An 18,404-nucleotide genomic window follows, 5' to 3' on the forward strand; every position below is an offset into this window, starting at 1 on the left:
TTGATTAATTGGGGTCCGTTGGAAGATCTGAAAAATCATATGATGGCCATTGTTGTGGGGCACTAGTAAAAGGGATGTTGGAGGCATAGTAAGGATTGCTGTTATTGGCAGGCATGCCACCAAGGAATTGCATAGCGGCTGCAAGATTCTTGCTGTTGTCACCAAGGATCCAATTGGTAGAGGATGCTCCATCAGCTGTTGATAACGCGAGATCGGCTAAGGACATCCCCCGTAATGATCCATCCGTCGTCGTCGTTCCATTATTGGTGTGCTCCCCTGGAGTGGTCGTGTTGTATGACATTGTCTCCATTGGCATGACAGGTTGTTGACTAGATGGCGGTTGCTGTTGTTGTTGTTGAACAGAAGTTTCAGGAGTGAATGTTGTCCATTCTTGCTGCCTTACGGTTGATTGGCATGGCATAGATACAATGTTTGTAGACTGGGGCCATGACCCTGGTGATTGTTGCGATGTTCGTTTTGCTGGTATTGTTGATTGCTGCTGTTGGCGTGTGAAATTGGTATGCATTGCATATAGATCACGGATCATAAAATATAACTTGTCTGCCATCGCCCAATACGATCGTAAATTCTGCATCATGTTAACAATTGGGTATCCACGCAATGTTGTCACGTACCTGTAGCAATGAAAAATGCTCGGTGAGTGCTTTCTTTGACTTGTAGACATCGTCTCCTTTGCCGAAAAAGATGCTGTTGACGACAATCGTAGCCACCGTATAGGTCAAATAGGTCAAGAATGGTGATATTAAGACTTTGTTCTCTTTGATGTAGCCGATCAAATCAGTCACCGTAGCAACGGCTCGCATGCATTTAGCAGCGCTGGCTGCATAGCATTCACGTAAATGGGGTTGAACATTGTCGGCATTGGATGAATCCATTTGTGCAAGAGCGGGTCGATGTAGCAAGACAATCATCGTATTATGCAATGTGTGAAGCTATTTGTAGGTGGAGAACAATGTGTGAGTTTTCTTGTATCAAAGAACAATAAGGGATTGCATTACCAATAGAAATCGACAAAAGCAAGGCATGGAACGCTGCCTATGGCAAGCCATGTTGGCTGGTGTATATTGAAGTTCTGCTGGGAAATTGCTGTACCATTCATCAATGGCTTGATCCAATTGGGCAAAGTCTGATCCAGGGCCGTCGGGTGTAAAAAGCTTCCGTTGACGACATTTACGGTTGATGAAAACTGTCAATCTCCCCAACAATGCTGCGCCACGATACACGTTGGCCATGCAGCTGAGTTGAAGCCTGTTTCCATTTCCATCAACAAGTGGTTCAGAGCTGATTGTTGTCGAAATTCCCAAGAGATTGCTTCCTTGCATTGGACACACATTGAAAAGGACATAGTGCTCTTTGTTGATTGATTCAGTGTAAAATTTCCGTGTACACCATCCATCCTCATCACAAGGTAACAATATCTCACAATCCTCTTCTTGTAATATCGGCGGTCGACCCGTTGATGCGCTCATAAATCTATAAAAGGAAGATTCGTCATCAATCCCATAATAAGATAGTACAATACATGTATGACTCAAACTTACCTATCTACGGCAAAGATGCTCCAGAATAATTGGCGTTGTACCTCATGTTGCATCCATTGTGCAGTCGATAATGGTCGATCTTTGTACGCCAATCCGGGTTCCCTGTTCAACCCGATTTCCAACGCCATCCTATGTAAATAAAAACATGGATTTGTCAGCTTGGGTCATCCTGACACCCCGTAGCATCACGTATACCTACCTAATAGCCATTCCTGATAACATCCAGCTCCTTTACAAGTGTGAGTTAAACATGATGGCTTCAGCCTCATCGGAATGAAAAAAAAAGTTACCTCGGACCTCTTGCACAGCCGTATTCGTGCAATGCCAAAAGGTGAAGTGCTTGAACATTAGCCATACTAGGAGCATCAATGGCTTGAAGTACCATGTCACGGGCTTTGCATGCGTATTTTTCTCCCGAATGCCAAGGTGGATCTTCGGCAATATCACTACGATCTGAATACCTATGCAAATGGCATGAGTGATATGGCATTTTTCTTTTTCATTATGAGTGATGCTACCTTGCCGATACAGCCATGATGGCGAGAATAAGAAATTCAGGACATCGTTGTTCTTGCACATCGCGTATGAGCGTTTCTTTATCAAAGATAGGCGTATAGTTGTATATGTATTCGAAAAAGAGATGGATCAAATGCAATACAATGTCGGTGGAGGGTAATACAGAAGTTGATTGTTGTTGTTGTTGTTGTTGACTTGTTGTTGGGAAAGTGGTGTTGACATTGTTTGCGGGTGAAAAGGAAGCTACTGTGGTGGCCGATGTGGGTTCATTGATGACACTGTTATTGGCTGTTGCAGTGGATGATGATGAACAATGATGTTGTTGTGATATGATCGGGTTATTATTAGGGGGCTGAGGACTTCTCGTGTTACTGGCATCTTCACTCAATGTTGAATCTGCTGATGATGAATGTTGCTGTTGCTGTTGTTGTTGTTGCTGCTGCTGCGACAGTTCATGTCCGCGAGTAAGCATCTTTTCCATTTTATCCAGCCGTTTCTCCAACATTTCCATGTATCCCTGTCGTGGTCCTCGTTTCTTAACATTCGGGTTATAGGTACACTCACGCCCCGTTCTTTTACAATTCCCACACATGGGTTTCACCCCATCACACTTGATCTATTCGAATCGCGGACATTAGCTTATTCAGCAACGCTCGTCTCCCTCAAGATAACACCCCAACCTTTTTCCTTCGGCACACGTCACAAGCTTGCGCAAGTCGTTTACGTTTTGGTCCTCGCATATCTTCATTGTGATCATTGGTATCATTTTGCTCGGACATAGTCTGTGTAGGGTGTCAAAGGAAGGAGGAGGAGGAGAAGTAAAAGAGAGAATGAATATGGGAGGAAGAAACAAGGTTTGGCTCTTTTGAGTGACCAGTGCGCAGCATGTTACACAATAACTACTTGGGACGGGATGGGAAGCAGCTTGACATTTCTTGCAACGTCATTCTGAAACTGAAAAGGATTGAAACACAAACGCATGGTAATCAATGTAAACAATGGTTGTTGGGGTTGTACATAGCAACGTTGTTTTGCCATGGTGATGGTAGCATAGCAAAGGCAAGAAGGCAGTAAAAGTAGAAAATGGTTGTCACGGATGTTTATGCCGAGTATTATTATGTATGCTGTTGTGGATAAATCAATAAACATTCAAAGTGCTTACAAAAGGTGTAGATAGCTAGCTATGTGGTCTACAATGGCATAAAGTACAATGAAATAAGGATCAAATCGATGGCCTCTTCTTTGATATCAGATCATCATCATCATCTTTTCGATCATCTCTTGTATCAAGCGACGTCACCAGGTGTCACACACACACATGTTGCTATTGTTCCATTGACGACCCTGGTTGTGGATCGAATACGCCATCTTGCTGTACCTGCATATGAACCCTATTCAATACGCTCTACTCTTGATCGTCGCTCTTTGTCAGCTATTGGCAAGTGTTGAATGTATGGCTGTGGCACGACAAGCACTTGTTCCCCGCTGTATGTCTGCTATCAAACGCACGCTCGTTTTGACCGACTTTGACGAGACCATCACCAATGAGGACACAACGGCATTGCTAGGTCAAGTTGGCCTCGATCACCAACATAGCAACATGTCTTGGTCGTTCTTTGTTGACGCTTACATGGAAGACTACAATCGCATCAAGAGCTCCATTCCTGCCAATGCAACTATTCGTGAACGCTTGGGTGCCTTTCGACCAGCAGAAGCAGCTTCGTTGGATCGCATCGAGAAATATAGCGTATTCAGAGGTCTGACACGTCAATACATTAATGAGCAAGGCGCACGACACGCATCACAATACCTACGACCTGGCGTGGTGGATGTATTGCAACATGTGGATAAGGACAACTTTAGAATCATATCCGTCAACTGGTCGAAGGATTGGATCCTTGGCTTCTTGCGTCCACTTGGTTTGGATCTCGAGCATGTTTATTCCAATGATTTGCGCTACTATGAAAACAATCATACAGCTACTGGCGAGATCACTCATGAGCTATTGACTTCGGTCGACAAGGAAGATTTGATGGATGCCATTCTACGCAAAACACCAGCTGATACTCGTACCGTTTATGTGGGTGATTCTATGGGTGATTTGCTTCCTATGAGTGAGTACATTGCTGCTGTAATGCCTAATACCTAGCTAACCATCATCATCATAGTGAAAGCGGATGTCGGCATTGTCATGGGTAACAACACAAAGTTATTGGACGCCATCCGAAACGACTTTTCAAAAGACATCCAAGAAGGACTTGACAACTGGGATACGGGTGTTTACCGCGTAGATAGTTGGACTCAGATTCTTGATAGCGGTGTGCTCAAGTCTACTACTACATAGCAATGGACAACAATAAAAAAAGAATAGATCTATTGGCATTAAAATAGAGTTTACATTATAACTTGTACAGTGTCTAATAATTACAATGGCCATCTAGTAATAAAAAGGGGATGGTATATCAAACATGGTGGATTTGTATCTATTATTGGGAAGGACTAATAACCCCAGATCTATATCATCAATCAGTGTTAGCAACGTCTCCCTATTTGATAAAGAAGAATGATCCAAATACCTTCAAAGAATGATCCCAGCTACCGGTACACAATGACATGCCATCCGAAGACACACCAAGACAAGATACTCGATTGTCGTGTGCATTCAAAGTACCAATCCTTTCTCCACGTAGTGCATCCCATACTTGGCAATTATGATCATCGTATCCAGCGAAAAGCACACGGCCTGATTTGGAAAAGCTGACCGAACTCACACCACATAAAATGCTGTCTTCAGAGTATACATTCAATTCGCTTTCAGCTGCTCGCAAATCAAAGAGTCGGCATGTTGAATCATCAGAGCCTGACGAGATAGCTTGTCCATCGGGGAAGAAATCAATTGCATTGATATCGGATTCATGGCCCGTAAATGTATGCACGCACTTTCGATTGGCTTCTCGTATGTCCCACACCTTGACGGTATTGTCACAACCACCTGAAGCAAAGATATTGGGATCGGTTGGTGACACCGCAATGCTATGAATTTCATGCATGATGAATATACAATACCTTCGTCATTATTGATTCTAGGATAGACTTACCACATCACATCGCCAGTATGATCGATAAATTGATCCATCTTTGCACCCACTTCGACATTCCATAAAACGCAAGAGGCATCGCCACTCCCCGAGATTATTCGATGCTCATCAAGGAAACGACAGCTGCTGAGAAATCCTGAATGACCCACCAAGATACGTGCAGGGCGTGTTGGACCTTCCTTGGCGTTGATGTTATGTATGCTCACAATGTTATCAAGACCCCCGGATGCGATAAGACTGGCAGAGGGTGAGTGGGCACATGTCATGACCCAAGAAGACTGCAACGGAATAGCACAGACCTTGTGTGTGGTGTAAGCTTCCCAAACAAGCAATTTGCCATCCTGTGATGCCGTGACAAGTTGTGGAATATCCTTGGCCCAATGAAGTGCATACACCTTGGCTAGATGTCCTTTGAGTACTCGACGTACACGTAAAACGATCCTTGGTAATGGGTCAAGCTGTTGACGAGCAATATCCGATACTACACAACACAAGAAAGCCTTATCAGCAATCAACAACATGCAACCCCCTTGGGGAAATGTCAACTCACAATGGCCATCGTTTAAGGCGTCTTGCTTTCGTTTAAGCTTCTCTTTCAGAATCTCGGCTTCATGTCTTGCAGCAGCAATGCGGTCGTTGTCGGTTACTGGTGAATTCATAGAAATGCGGAGGGAGGTACGGTATGTGTGTGTGTGGAGAACAAAAGGGAAGAAGCGGTGTTTCGTCTTTGACAAGGCACGACAAAGATAATCTGGTTGGTGTAACATCCCCTCCTTCTAGTCTTTGAGATGCCAAAGCCTTGATCTCCTGATCACATAATGCAACATCAAACGCCACAAGTAGAGATGGATGTGGAGAATTGTACACCAACGAATGTATTACATGCATAGAATAGTCAACGTGCCACATACAAAAACATTGAACCGATAAAGAGGTTGCTATTATTCATCGTCACCAAGACAACAATAGCAACAACAATAGTTGTAATGCGGCAACAGCGGCGAGAACATCTGCATATCCGATACTACCACTACTATAGAATAATGCATTATCGCAAAAGAGCATTTTCCCAGACACAATAAAAATAAGGGTACAAAATTATGGATGTTCTATTTACACACACACACGACAAAGAAACTAAAGTGGGAAGAATGAACGAGAGCGTGTGTGCAAGTGATCGTATTCCTTTACCTGACCGGGCAGCTCCGAGCAAAGGAAAAACCCAGAAGGTCGCACGGTAGCATCGATGTGCACGAGACCCTCGTCTTTTTTGATTTCTTTTGCTTTGTGCTTTATCGCCTTCTCTTTTTTCCCGCTTGGCTTTTTCTCTCATTCTTTCTCTTTTTCTTCCCGCTCTTTTTCTTTTTCTCTCTCACTCTTCAAGTCGCCCTCTTTGTCTTTTTTCTTTTGCTGCTCGTAGCCTTTTCTTTTTCCAGCACAATCCATTCCCCCCTTTGTTATCTTTGCAAGAAAAAAGAAATGGTTCAGCAGCAGCAGCAGCAACAACAACAACAGCAACAACAACACTATCCATTCGATTATCTCGCATCATTGTCGCCTTCGCTTAGTGCTGTTTCAGATAGCTCCAAATCCACCTTGTGGTACGACTGTGGATATATGCGGTGTATCAATACATACATGCATGCAACTAACAAAGCGGCATATACAATAGGATAGGCGACCTTGAAGCATGGATGGATGAAAACTTTATCAGACAACTTTGGGCATCTTTGGGTGAAAACGTGATTGTAAAAGTCATCCGAGATAAGCGCACAGGGTAAGTTATAACCAAATGTAACAATATCATTTGAATGCTCATGCAGCATCTTTCAAGTATCAGTGCTGGTTATGCATTTGTGGAATTTGAATCCATGTTGGCTGCTCAACGAGCCTTGGTTACTTTCCATGGGGCCAAAGTACATAATATGCAAAAGCCGCTGCGACTTAACTGGGCATCAGGTGGAGGGATTCATGACCGAAAGTAGGTAAAAAAAAGTAAAGAAACAAAATCAGGGGATACATTGCAACTAATTCTCTCATGCGAATTACCCCAGAGAGGACCGTGCACCGGAATATAGTCTTTTTGTAGGTGATCTGAGCGGAGACGTTGATGAGACATTGTTGTTGGTAAGAGTTATCCCATTTATACAACCGCAGCTTTTTTCTTGTGTTTGCTAAATCCTTCTCTCTCCCCCCAAAATCTGGTTATTCCCATGACCCCAGAGCCTATTCCGTCAACATTACCCATCTTGTCACTCTGCAAAAGTAATGAGCGACCCGCTCACGGGTATGTCACGAGGATATGGCTTTGTCCGCTTTCACGATCCCAGGGAGCACCAAAACGCCTTAATTGAAATGAATGGGGTCTACTGCAGTAACCGGCCCATGCGTGTATCTCTTGCCACTCCCAAGAACAGCAACGCACGTTACCATCAGCTGGCTCTTCAGGCACCAGCTCTCGTGCATCAAGCGACAGATCCTAGTAATACAACGGTCTTCATCGGTGGTTTATCAGCTACCCCTATTAGCGAAGAAGAATTGCGTCAATACTTTGCACCTTACGGCGACATTGTTTACGTCAAGATCCCACCTAATAAGGGCTGTGGATTTGTTCAATACGTTTCACGACACTCGGCTGAAATGGCCATTGAACAAATGAATGGCTTCCAAATCGGTGCTTCTCGTATTCGATTATCGTGGGGTCGTTCTCAAAATGATAAAACAACCATTGCTGCAGCCCAACAACAAAATTGGCAACATCAACCAAGCAATGTCGGTCAGCATCAGCATTCGTCGTTATATACATCTCCAACATTACAACCGAGTATCATATCTCCTTCTTCATCGACTATTTTACGGTATGGGTGATATGGGTAGTTTAGTTTCTTGCCTTCTCATTTGTTCGTTTGTCCTCTTTTATACCAGTAGATCCGAACAAAATACGCTTTCACCTATTCAACAGAGTCGTCTGATGGATAATAATCCAATGCCTTCTCATTCAGTGCCCACTTTCAGTCGTCGTGGATATATCGACAGCGCATTTCCTTCGTCGTTTTCTACCATGTCATCCTTGTTTCAGCCTTCTCGACGTACAGAAAATGTATTTGCACCAACAGCAGATGACATGAGTTGGCTTTGGCCCGATAGCAACAAGAGACCCGAGCACACATCCACCACTAGCAATCCCACATCAGGTACCACAGCCGCTCCTGGTTGGCATCCTAGTGGGATCTATGCTCAATGATCATTCTTTTTACCCCCCCTTTCTTTTTTGATTTTACGTTGTCATTGTTATATCTCATTTCACCCTTTCTTCTTGCCTTTCTTATCACCATTCAACAATCTGTCATCTCTGATCATTATCATTAGCATGTATATGTACTTTTTTTTCTTTGTCCTGTAACCCCTTCACCATCCCTCATATCCCTTTTGTATTTCATTAGCCTATGATGTTGACATTACTATTTATATGAATGTATTTACTTCACATGCATGATTAACCTCCACAACGTCAATGTGGTAAAAAGTGACACCGCTGCATGAAATCGCTTTTGATAGGTGGATGAAACAGGGACCGGGTTTGTTATTCTTCTCTCAGACACATCTTCCGTTTACTTTTGCTACACCCTACAACCCGACATCGCTTCTACTTCCATTCCCTGAGCCCTGTCACTCACTCAAACATGGCGTCTCTAGGAGCATCGTTATCAAGATCATGGCGAGGGTCTGCACGATCGGCATCGGCAACAACTCGATCACTTAGTTCTACAGCTACATTGCTCGCCAAACCCAAGAATCCATATACCGACACGCTGTTACTGCCAAAGACGCCATTCCCTCTTCGTGCCAATGCTGTATCGCGAGAGCACTTATTCAAGGATAGGTGTACGAGCGAGCTGTATGAGTGGCAGGTAAGCATGTTCTTAACGTATATGATTTGTATCACTCGTTTTCCTGACACCATCCATCTTTTGGCGACTAGCTCAAAAACAACCCAAAGGAGCTCTTTGTATTACATGATGGTCCACCCTACGCTAATGGCGATGTGCATTTGGGTAAGGCAATGGAGATATAGGCTGTGATATTGCAAAACTTAGTGGATGTCAACATTGTAGGTCATGCTTTGAACAAGATTTTGAAGGATATTGTCAATCGATACAAGATGATCCAAGGTCACAAAGTATGGTAAGTAAAAATTGGGATATAGGAGACCAAAGGTCCTGAAGAACTTATGAAACGAAGGTATCGCCCTGGTTGGGATTGTCACGGTTTACCAATCGAGTTGAAGGCGCTGGAAGCTATCCGGGTAAGGTGGTCAATGGAGAGGGATGAGCATTGACTCTACAAGAATGTGTTTTTAACGAGGGATGGTCATGGATAGGAATCAGGCACCAAGTTATCTGCAGTGGAGATTCGACAACTGGCAAAGAAACGAGCATTGTCTGAAATTGAAAAGCAAAAGAAGGATTTCAAGAGCTGGGGTGTCATTGGCGATTGGAACAACCCATATCAAACATTGAGTACGTACAATGGATCAGCGCTCGGGCGTAACGACTTACATGTATACCTTCTACCTTAGCCAAGGATTATGAGATTCGCCAGCTGAGAGTATTCCATGACATGATCAAGCGAGGTATGGCATGATTATCTTCTTCAAAAGGCCTTTGATTAAATTTGGTCATCATTTAGGATATATTTATCGTCGGCTCAAGCCTGTCTATTGGTCTCCATCATCAAGGTAATGTCTATTGGAACGAAGCAACCCGGGACAACATGCTAATTTGGAACGTTTTAGGTCAGCATTGGCTGAAGCAGAGTTGGAATACAACGAGCAGCATGTATCCAGGTCAATTCACGTACGCTTTCCAATCACGGGTTTATGTAAGATCACAAGCAGCTGCGTTTATATCATATACATTACTCACTTTTGCTCATATTAGCATCTGCACTTGAACAAAAATGGAAAAACATGGGTGACATCCATGCTGTCATTTGGACAACGACCCCTTGGACACTCCCTGCCAATAAGGTTAGTAGCACTCTAGTATGGGGATGAAAGTAGCTGCATAACTTATGCAATGGTATTAGGCAATTTCAATCAACCCAGCTTTGAACTATTCGCTGATACGCATTGCTCAAGGAGGCAACAATCATCTTTATATCATTGGCGCTGATCGAGTGGAGGCTTTTGCAGAGGAGATTGAAGCAGACTCTTTTGAAATCCTTGATCAAGTGTCTGGCAGTGATCTCATTGGTACAAGTTACACGCATCCATTGTGGAAGACTGAAATGCCGTTGATTGGTGGTGATCACGTTACTGCTGACTCGGGTACCGGTCTCGTACACACAGCACCAGGTCATGGTATGGAGGATTATGAAGTGTGTCAAAAGCTTGGTATCGAACCTTTCAGCCCTGGTATGTTAGTTGCTATTATCAAGGATCTCCAATGATGGTTATATTTACATTATGTGGAATAGTGGATGATCAAGGCTTCTATACAAATGAAGCAGGCCCTCAATTTGCAGGAAAGGAAGCTTTCAGTGAAGGTGCAAGCGCTGTTATTGAAGCATTGGAAAATGGCTCGTTTTTGGTCAAGCAATGTGATTATGTGCACAAGTATCCATATGATTGGCGTACAAAGAAACCTGTCATGTTAAGGTAATAATTGATACACCAATGGATGAGCACCCAATAACAATGAATGTATACTCTAGAGCCACTGCTCAATGGTTTACAAACGTTGAAGATCTTCAAAAGGAGGCGGTGAAAGCATTGAAGAATGTGAAGATGGTCCCTGATGTTTGTAAGTATACTCTCCCAGAGAAAAGGCTTCACACAGAGCTAATGACATAATGTTTGTATAGCGATTCGTCGATTGGAACAATTCACTTTATCGCGCAAAGAGTGGTGTATCTCTCGTCAACGTGCATGGGGCGTTCCTATCCCTGCTCTTTATGATGTTGAGACTGGAGAACCTCTTCTCACTGATTCATCGGTGGAGCATATCATCAAGGTGTTCAATGAGCGAGGAACGGATTGCTGGTGGGAAGAAGCGGATGACACTATATTTGTCGCACCAGAGTATCGCAACAATGGCAAGGTTTACAAGAGAGGATATGATACCATGGATGTATGGTACGACAGCGGCACTTCATGGACGATGATTAAGGAATACACTGGCCGGTAAAGCGTACAATGATATCCAATCCATGATTATGCTCATCCATAGTTTTATTAGAGATGGCAAGGACAAGCCTTTGGCCGACGTATATCTTGAGGGCAGTGATCAGCATCGTGGTTGGTTTCAGTCATCATTATTGACTTCGAGTAAGTGTCAAGTGTTTCTTTTTGCCTTGCTTATACTTAGAGCGATTATAGTTGCTGTGACTGGAAACACTCCATATGGCACGTTGATTACACACGGCTTCACTCTTGATGAACAAGGTCGCAAGATGTCTAAGAGTATTGGAAATACCATTGTGCCTAGTGTCATTACCCATGGTGGAAAGGTGAGTTAGGATCATCATTGGATTTTCTTGCGTATTGATATGAGGTGACCCGATGGTAGGATAAGAAACTTTGGCCAGCCTATGGAACCGATGTTTTACGTATGTGGGTCGCTAGCTGTGAATACACACGCGATGTTTCGTTAGGGCCATCCATCATTGGTAAGTACCTTCTATAAAGATGTCCTGGACGAGAATTTACTAATCGCTGCTATTCTTTGGATAGCTCAAGTATCTGACAGCATCCGCAAGATCCGCACCACAGCTCGTTTCTTACTTGGCAATCTCCATGACTTTTCATACAATGACTGCGTTCCTTACAGTGATCTAAAAGATGTGAGTTTCAGGATATCAAGCAGAGGATTTGGGCTAAATACGGTGTTTAGATTGACAAATACATGCTCCATGAGGTGGTACAATTCAGCAAGCGAGTTACGCAGGCGTACGACGACTATACATTTAATAGAGGTATGGCATTGTTCATGATCATGCTTCTTTATCTAACGGCATAATTTGCTTAGCTACTCAACATATACAAAACTTCACAACCAACGACCTTTCCGCATTTTATTTTGATGTCATCAAGGATCGCTTGTACAACGAGCAGCCAAATTCCCCATCAAGGCGATCAGCACAAACGGTGCTCTACCATGTTCTCCGCGCCTACACATCCTCATTTGCACCCTTTGCATGCCATACAGCCGAAGAGATTTATGAAAATTACAAAGCAATGACACCTCAACCTGAGACATCAGTATTTAAACAAGGATGGTTTGCATTGGTAAGTTGTAGAGGGGACATACAGGGACAAGGAACAGGGCATTAATATTGATTTTCAGGAACCACAATGGCACAATGCTGAGCTAGAAAATAAGTGGTCTGTGCTGAAGCAGCTCAAAGCTCAAGTAAATCAAGTGTTGGAATTGGCACGGCAAGACAAGTGAGTACCAAAAAAGCATGAAATGACTTACCAATTAATAACGATAATGTCCCATAGAGTGATTCGATCATCTCAGGAAGCCGACGTAGATCTTGTCATTGATGGAAAGTCGCCTGCAGGATCCCTGATACACGCAATGAATCCGGATGAACTATCCAGCTTATTTTTGACGTCACGAGTACACTTGCATGATGTTGGCACCGATATATCTGGTCGATTTGAGCAGGGCACTGAGCTGGGATCAGGTATGATAATCGATACAAGGAGAGATGTCAGATTCACATGTTTACAAACAACCTTTTACATAGAACAAACGCCATGCCGTATTGTAGCTCGGGCTTCATCACAACATAAATGTCCACGATGCTGGAACTATCATGCTCATGAAGCTGATACACTATGCCCTAGATGTACCAATGTTTTGCAGCAATAATAAAACAACCTTGTTTTTACATTTCCATGTTCATTGTTTCCAACAACATCAGGTGACGCTCCATATGTGGTACAGTGCTATCCCATCTGATGTTCATGAGTCCACCAAACAGAGCCGGATGAGGTAAAAAGACTAACAAGGCTTTGACCGTGCACACCTTTTTTCTTTATTCCTTTTTCCACTCTTTCACACACAACGTTTGCTATCGATGACAGAAGCCTACTTTAGCACACCAGCTGGCCATATTCCAGGAGAACAAGTGCCGTCTCAAAGTTCAAACGCTTCCGATAGCGTCGTCTTCGAATCAACCATGGAGGAAATCCCACACAGAATATCGACACCATTCAGAACAGCATCCGAGATTGACGTTGATGAGCCATTGGAAGAAAGCGACTTTAGGGTCTATGAAGGTAAATGGAGCGTCCATACTTGCAAAGCTACGTATTAACACAGCTATGTAATAGGAAAGGTACCCGACTGGAACATGATCATCGACTCCTTCAGACCACAACGTGAAGGTAGATTAACATTGGTTCATAGTCTTATTGCTGTAAACTAATTTTTATTGATAGCATTGCATCAAGGGATCATGAAACAGCTAAAGGAGTTACAAGGCCTTGAAGAGTGGTATGAAAGAAGCAACAAGGAATTCCATAGCCGAGTTGCAGGTGCACACCATGATGTGTGGAATGAATTGATGGAACGACAAACGCGTTTGGAGACTGACAAGAAAAAGTACGAGCATGAAAAAGAACTGATGAACGACATTCGCCGAATGCAAACTGAAAAGATCAAGCTCAATGTCGGTGGTACACTCTTTGTCACCTCTTTCACCACTCTCAAAAAGGATCCCAACTCGTTGCTAGCCAACATGTTTCGAGGTAGCATCCTACTTTTTCAAATCATACACGCAAGCTGACATTTATCTTTAGATCAGCGCCCTGATGCTGATGGTGCTTACTTTATCGATCGAGATAGCACATACTTCAAATTAGTGCTCAACTATTTACGAGATCTCAAGGTAAGACCGATACCACAACCGATATTCAGGTATCAATACTCATAGTAACTTGCACTAGATTCCTAAAAGCGTGCGAGAAGATCCTCGAGTGTAAGACATCAGCGACCAAGAAGGGGGTGACTACGACAAGGGAACTCATGGGCAATCGTTGTATTTCTCCATAGTATGGACGAGCTTATGCAAGAAGCACAATATTATCGTATCCATGGTATGTGAATCTTATATCGATCCTTGGGTTTGTCATAGGCCTTATTCATGAATTAGGTTTGCTCAAGTTACGTTGGATGGATTTACCGGTCATCACTCAAGGTGAATGTCGACTCCTTTATGATTTTCTTTAAGGCTGACAACCATTATTACTACATAGCCGACCTTGAAAAACGATACCCGCGTCCTACGTCAAGCAAGAGTGCCGTCGTGTTTAGGCTGGAGCGAAAGAATTTGACAGGCCTCGACTTTTCAGGTTATCGTATCGACCCAAGTTCAAGCTTTCAAGGCAGCAACTTGCAGGATTGCAATTTCAAAAACGCGTGGTTTATCTTTGATTTCCAGCACGAAGTTAACTTTAGCCATACGTTCCTGAAAGGTGCAGCGTTTCCTAAAGAAGGCACACCCTATCGATCACCAGGTAATTACATCATGCGGAATGCCACGAGGCTTACTTTTGGATTCACACTCTTTATTCGATATACATAGGCGTGCAATTCAATCTTAATGGAGCAGTTATAGATAACGCTTCTTTGTAGACTGAGTCGTTTTGTCATTTATCCTCCAATCCATTATATCCCGTCAATCGACAATGAAGATCTTGTAAACCCCCGATTGTCATTGTAAAGAGCCATCATCGATAAAAAGCATATGCACTATTTCCTTGATTGTACAATATCGGATAGTACCAGTGATTTTCTTATTGATGGTATATTGCGATTGGTATACGTATATATGAAAAGTGGGTCTTTGACTTATCTTCATTCTTGTGGCATAGACGCCGTCATACATGTACTACGAGTTGTTTAGGATCTCACGCTATTGTAAAATACGCTAGATATGGGCGTCTTTATGTTGTGTGCATGATGCTATATGACAAGTGGTCTTTGTTCAATGCCAAATAGCTAGGCCCTGATAGAGCCAAAGATGCAGAGGGACGTGTTGTGTAACTTGAGTCAGTCAGCACAGGCGATGCATGATACTTGTACACCATTTAGGAATAGTTCATAAATGCCAGCTAATAACCCACACCACCCATTCTCCATTGTTGACCAATCCAATGCATGTGAACGATTCTCCTGCTCCAGCCTAGCATGCCCATCATTCAAGTTTCTTGATCCGAGAGGATTTGACTGAAAAATGCTCAAACACAGAAACATCATCCAATATCAGAAAATTTTATCTGGTTAGTTATACGTAAACTGCCACTTGATAGCCCATTCCTCCCAATCATCTTTGTTTCCCAATCTAATGCATGTGAAATATTCTCCTGCTCTAATCCATCATTCCCATGATTTAACTTCCTTGATTTGAGCTAACCTGGTAGTAAGGTAATGGCTGTTGTTGGATCATCATTATCATGTAAAGTGTAAAATGGCACACACCCTTTTGCTATACTTGAGGATCATCATTTCTTTTATTTACGTGTACCTATTGTCTATCATGAGGATGATCATGGTGGTGATGGGTGAGTTGTGTGTGTGGGGTCATTGAATGGCCTCAGTGTAATAGCAGTAGGGGGATTTAAACTTGGGGGACAGCAAGACAACGCTTCTCTTCTTTTTCTCCCACCTTTCCTTATTCCATTCGCGACATCTCGATCAAGGTAATGTATTATAGAAGAGTGCTCTTGTTGGCTGCGAGGTGTTAATGTAGTTCTGAACATGCATTGTCAGGGAGTGAGTGTGTCCAAGTGCTGAGGAATGAGCGTGGTTGGTGGTTGGTGGTTGCCATGGCGATATTGTTGCTTCCTTTTGCACGTTGCTATTCCCGCTCTACGCTTGGTGTCAACAGGTACATTCAGAGTCCAATGTTGCAGCCGAATTGGTTCCATTGACGCGTCAGCTTGTATAGAGGGCAAGTTCGGTTTCAAGACGTTGGTTGGTTTGGCGTTTTGTTTCGGCTTAACTACACTACACCATGGTTTTCGGTTTCCAGTAACCAACAACAACGGGTCTTTGAGTATATGGAAAAGGCAAGTACAATGAAACAAACAATGAAAAGGGTGTTTATTGTGTGTGTGCTAATAATGAATTGTATAGGTTTCCTTGTTCACGCAACACAACTTGGGGCATCATCATCTCTTTGTGTTCGACTCTCAGCCTGTATCAAGTAGTCAGTTACTGGAATCGCATCCAGGGCTCTATAGGCCTGCGTTTGAGTTGATGGGTCGATGACGATGGGTTTTTGGAAGAGCATGGTCACCGTGTTGAGGTAAAAGGGGATTTGCAACAGCTTGTGAATGTGTTTAACCAACACACTCTTCTCGTGATAGGCTCGTTCTTTCCCTTGAGGATTTCTTTTCATGAGGTGGGAAATGATTGGAAGGATTGGGGATCATTCTTTCTTTGGGGAGGATGAATGAGGACAACTATGAGCCTGGACTCTACGTAAGTGATGTTTTTCCTTGCCATGGATCGAACTGGCCTTGCGTGATTCGTGCAGTGCCTTCTCAAGAACAAGGGATCGCCCGACGTTGCTCGTATGGTGGTGATTTGGTTTGTGAACTCCTTCTGATTTGCTTTCTTCCTTTGAGAGGATCGCCTAACGGTATACCAAATCGTCATCATTCCGTTGCCTGCTTTCTTATTTATAGAGACGACGATTACGATGATCACCACATTCACAACAATGACGATTACGATGATCACCTCATCTACAACAATGACAACGATGACGACAACGAGATTCAAAAGGAAGCCTGCAAGATCCCATTCTTTTCAACTTGTGTGTTTTTGGATATTGGGGTGACGGATGAGACTGACGACTGGTGACGAGTAGGAGTAGGAATGATGACGGAGGACGACTACAACGATGGTGGTGGCAATGTACAGTACATAGCAAGATAGCTAGATGAAATAAAGCATTGTTTAATTATTTCACGCTTGTTGGAGGTTGGTAGCTTGTGGATTACATACTATTGCTTCGAAGATGGAATAATAAAGGTGGTCCGGTTATCGGTCATGCAAGAAGTACATGGCTTTTGTGATACAATAAGGAGGAGTGGGAAGTGCGATGAGCTTGAGAAGAGAAAAAGTGAAGAGATCCCTCCATTGAGTTTCAGGATGAGTGACTCATTCAATATGTATACGTATCTTTTACATATACAAATTGGTTTATGCAGCTCGACCTTCTCCTACATGCAAATGTGATACATACCTTGACACACATTCATGGTTGGATGCTGTTTTACTTACGTACCTTCACAGAAGGCAATCATCATCATCATCCATTTGTGTAGCAACCTGTCAAGGACGCGTTTGTGTAACCACCACGTGCGGTTTCACTCAGCTCTTCATCTTTCCGTTAATGCAGCCGACACCATCCACTAGGAAAAAGCAACTCCATCACGCTTACATCATATGTAAAACATAAAGGCGCCTGTATCTCCGAACTTTACAATGAAACGTGGGGTTTTTATTAGAGCAATGTGCTCGGCTTGGCCAACTGCACCTTGGGTGCCAGTTTCAAGTTCATCGTGGCTAATCCCAGATTTCGCAATGTCGCCACCAGCCAAACTGGATCTGGGGGTCGACCTCTTCGACGACGACGACGACGACGACCAAAAAATATTTTTTGGGCTAGTTGCGACATTGAACGTGAAACTTTCACACAAGGTGCTGTTGGCCAAGCCGAGCACATTGCTCTAATAAAAACCCCACGTTTCATTGTAAAGTTCGGAGATACAGGCGTCTTTATGTTTGTAAGCGTGATGCTATATGACAAGTGGTCTTTGTTCATTATCAAGTAGGTGGACCCTGGCAGAGCCAAAGATGCAGAAGGACCTCTTTGGGTAACTCAGCTAAAAAGTCAGGACTTCAGGGACAATGCATGACAGGTACGCAACCCTCACTTTTATGTCATACATTGGCAGCTAATAGCCACTTTTGTGCATTCCCAACTTTTGTGCATTCTATTGTAGGTGGACGATGCTCCTGCTCTAGACATTCATTTCCATGATTAAAGTAGGTTGATCCGAGCTGATTTGGTTGAGTTACGCTCACACAAGATTACATCGGTTGAGCTACATCGAGCGTGCTTTATGTCCAGAGTGATGTAATCTCTCTTTGACTGCAACTCAGTCAAATCAGCTCGGATCAACCTACTTTAATCATGGAAA

The 18,404-nt window shown here is 43.3% G+C and overlaps 6 protein-coding genes across 6 annotated transcripts; 4 read left to right on the forward strand and 2 right to left on the reverse strand.

Annotated features, from left to right (window-relative positions):
* Positions 1 to 4: 4 nt before the first annotated feature.
* O0I10_005957 (uncharacterized protein) lies at positions 5 to 2,857 on the reverse strand (the record flags this gene model as incomplete). The annotated part of the gene is made up of 8 exons (XM_058485992.1): positions 5 to 589; positions 636 to 953; positions 1,020 to 1,494; positions 1,563 to 1,691; positions 1,762 to 1,791; positions 1,853 to 2,023; positions 2,081 to 2,694; positions 2,759 to 2,857. The coding sequence occupies 8 exons, from the start codon at positions 2,855 to 2,857 to the stop codon at positions 5 to 7; spliced, it is 2,421 nt and encodes an 806-aa protein (XP_058343187.1).
* A 605-nt stretch (positions 2,858 to 3,462) lies between these two features.
* O0I10_005958 (uncharacterized protein) lies at positions 3,463 to 4,422 on the forward strand (the record flags this gene model as incomplete). Its single annotated transcript, XM_058485993.1, has 2 exons — positions 3,463 to 4,192; positions 4,247 to 4,422. 2 exons carry the CDS (start codon positions 3,463 to 3,465, stop codon positions 4,420 to 4,422), a joined length of 906 nt encoding a protein of 301 aa, XP_058343188.1.
* A 155-nt stretch (positions 4,423 to 4,577) lies between these two features.
* On the reverse strand, positions 4,578 to 5,835 carry O0I10_005959 (uncharacterized protein; the record flags this gene model as incomplete). Its single annotated transcript, XM_058485994.1, has 4 exons — positions 4,578 to 4,592; positions 4,655 to 5,111; positions 5,177 to 5,657; positions 5,727 to 5,835. 4 exons carry the CDS (start codon positions 5,833 to 5,835, stop codon positions 4,578 to 4,580), a joined length of 1,062 nt encoding a protein of 353 aa, XP_058343189.1.
* Positions 5,836 to 6,655: 820 nt separating this feature from the next.
* On the forward strand, positions 6,656 to 8,420 carry O0I10_005960 (uncharacterized protein; the record flags this gene model as incomplete). Its single annotated transcript, XM_058485995.1, has 6 exons — positions 6,656 to 6,777; positions 6,849 to 6,953; positions 7,011 to 7,157; positions 7,231 to 7,303; positions 7,400 to 8,034; positions 8,105 to 8,420. 6 exons carry the CDS (start codon positions 6,656 to 6,658, stop codon positions 8,418 to 8,420), a joined length of 1,398 nt encoding a protein of 465 aa, XP_058343190.1.
* A 439-nt stretch (positions 8,421 to 8,859) lies between these two features.
* On the forward strand, positions 8,860 to 13,056 carry O0I10_005961 (isoleucine-tRNA ligase; the record flags this gene model as incomplete). The annotated part of the gene is made up of 22 exons (XM_058485996.1): positions 8,860 to 9,087; positions 9,159 to 9,231; positions 9,292 to 9,361; positions 9,419 to 9,482; positions 9,558 to 9,696; positions 9,756 to 9,809; positions 9,866 to 9,914; positions 9,972 to 10,057; positions 10,117 to 10,205; positions 10,265 to 10,592; positions 10,655 to 10,835; positions 10,892 to 10,980; positions 11,042 to 11,360; positions 11,416 to 11,504; positions 11,556 to 11,686; positions 11,746 to 11,845; positions 11,910 to 12,019; positions 12,070 to 12,151; positions 12,205 to 12,464; positions 12,523 to 12,623; positions 12,681 to 12,868; positions 12,932 to 13,056. The coding sequence occupies 22 exons, from the start codon at positions 8,860 to 8,862 to the stop codon at positions 13,054 to 13,056; spliced, it is 2,955 nt and encodes a 984-aa protein (XP_058343191.1).
* Positions 13,057 to 13,264: 208 nt separating this feature from the next.
* Positions 13,265 to 14,823, forward strand: O0I10_005962 (uncharacterized protein; the record flags this gene model as incomplete). Its single annotated transcript, XM_058485997.1, has 9 exons — positions 13,265 to 13,466; positions 13,521 to 13,574; positions 13,629 to 13,937; positions 13,989 to 14,077; positions 14,136 to 14,167; positions 14,242 to 14,285; positions 14,342 to 14,386; positions 14,445 to 14,705; positions 14,774 to 14,823. 9 exons carry the CDS (start codon positions 13,265 to 13,267, stop codon positions 14,821 to 14,823), a joined length of 1,086 nt encoding a protein of 361 aa, XP_058343192.1.
* Between the last annotated feature and the right edge of the window lie 3,581 nt (positions 14,824 to 18,404).

The sequence above is a fragment of the Lichtheimia ornata genome (assembly GCF_029851405.1).
Source record: "Lichtheimia ornata isolate CBS 291.66 chromosome Unknown scaffold00025, whole genome shotgun sequence".
Classification (NCBI taxonomy): Eukaryota; Fungi; Mucoromycota; class Mucoromycetes; order Mucorales; family Lichtheimiaceae; genus Lichtheimia; species Lichtheimia ornata.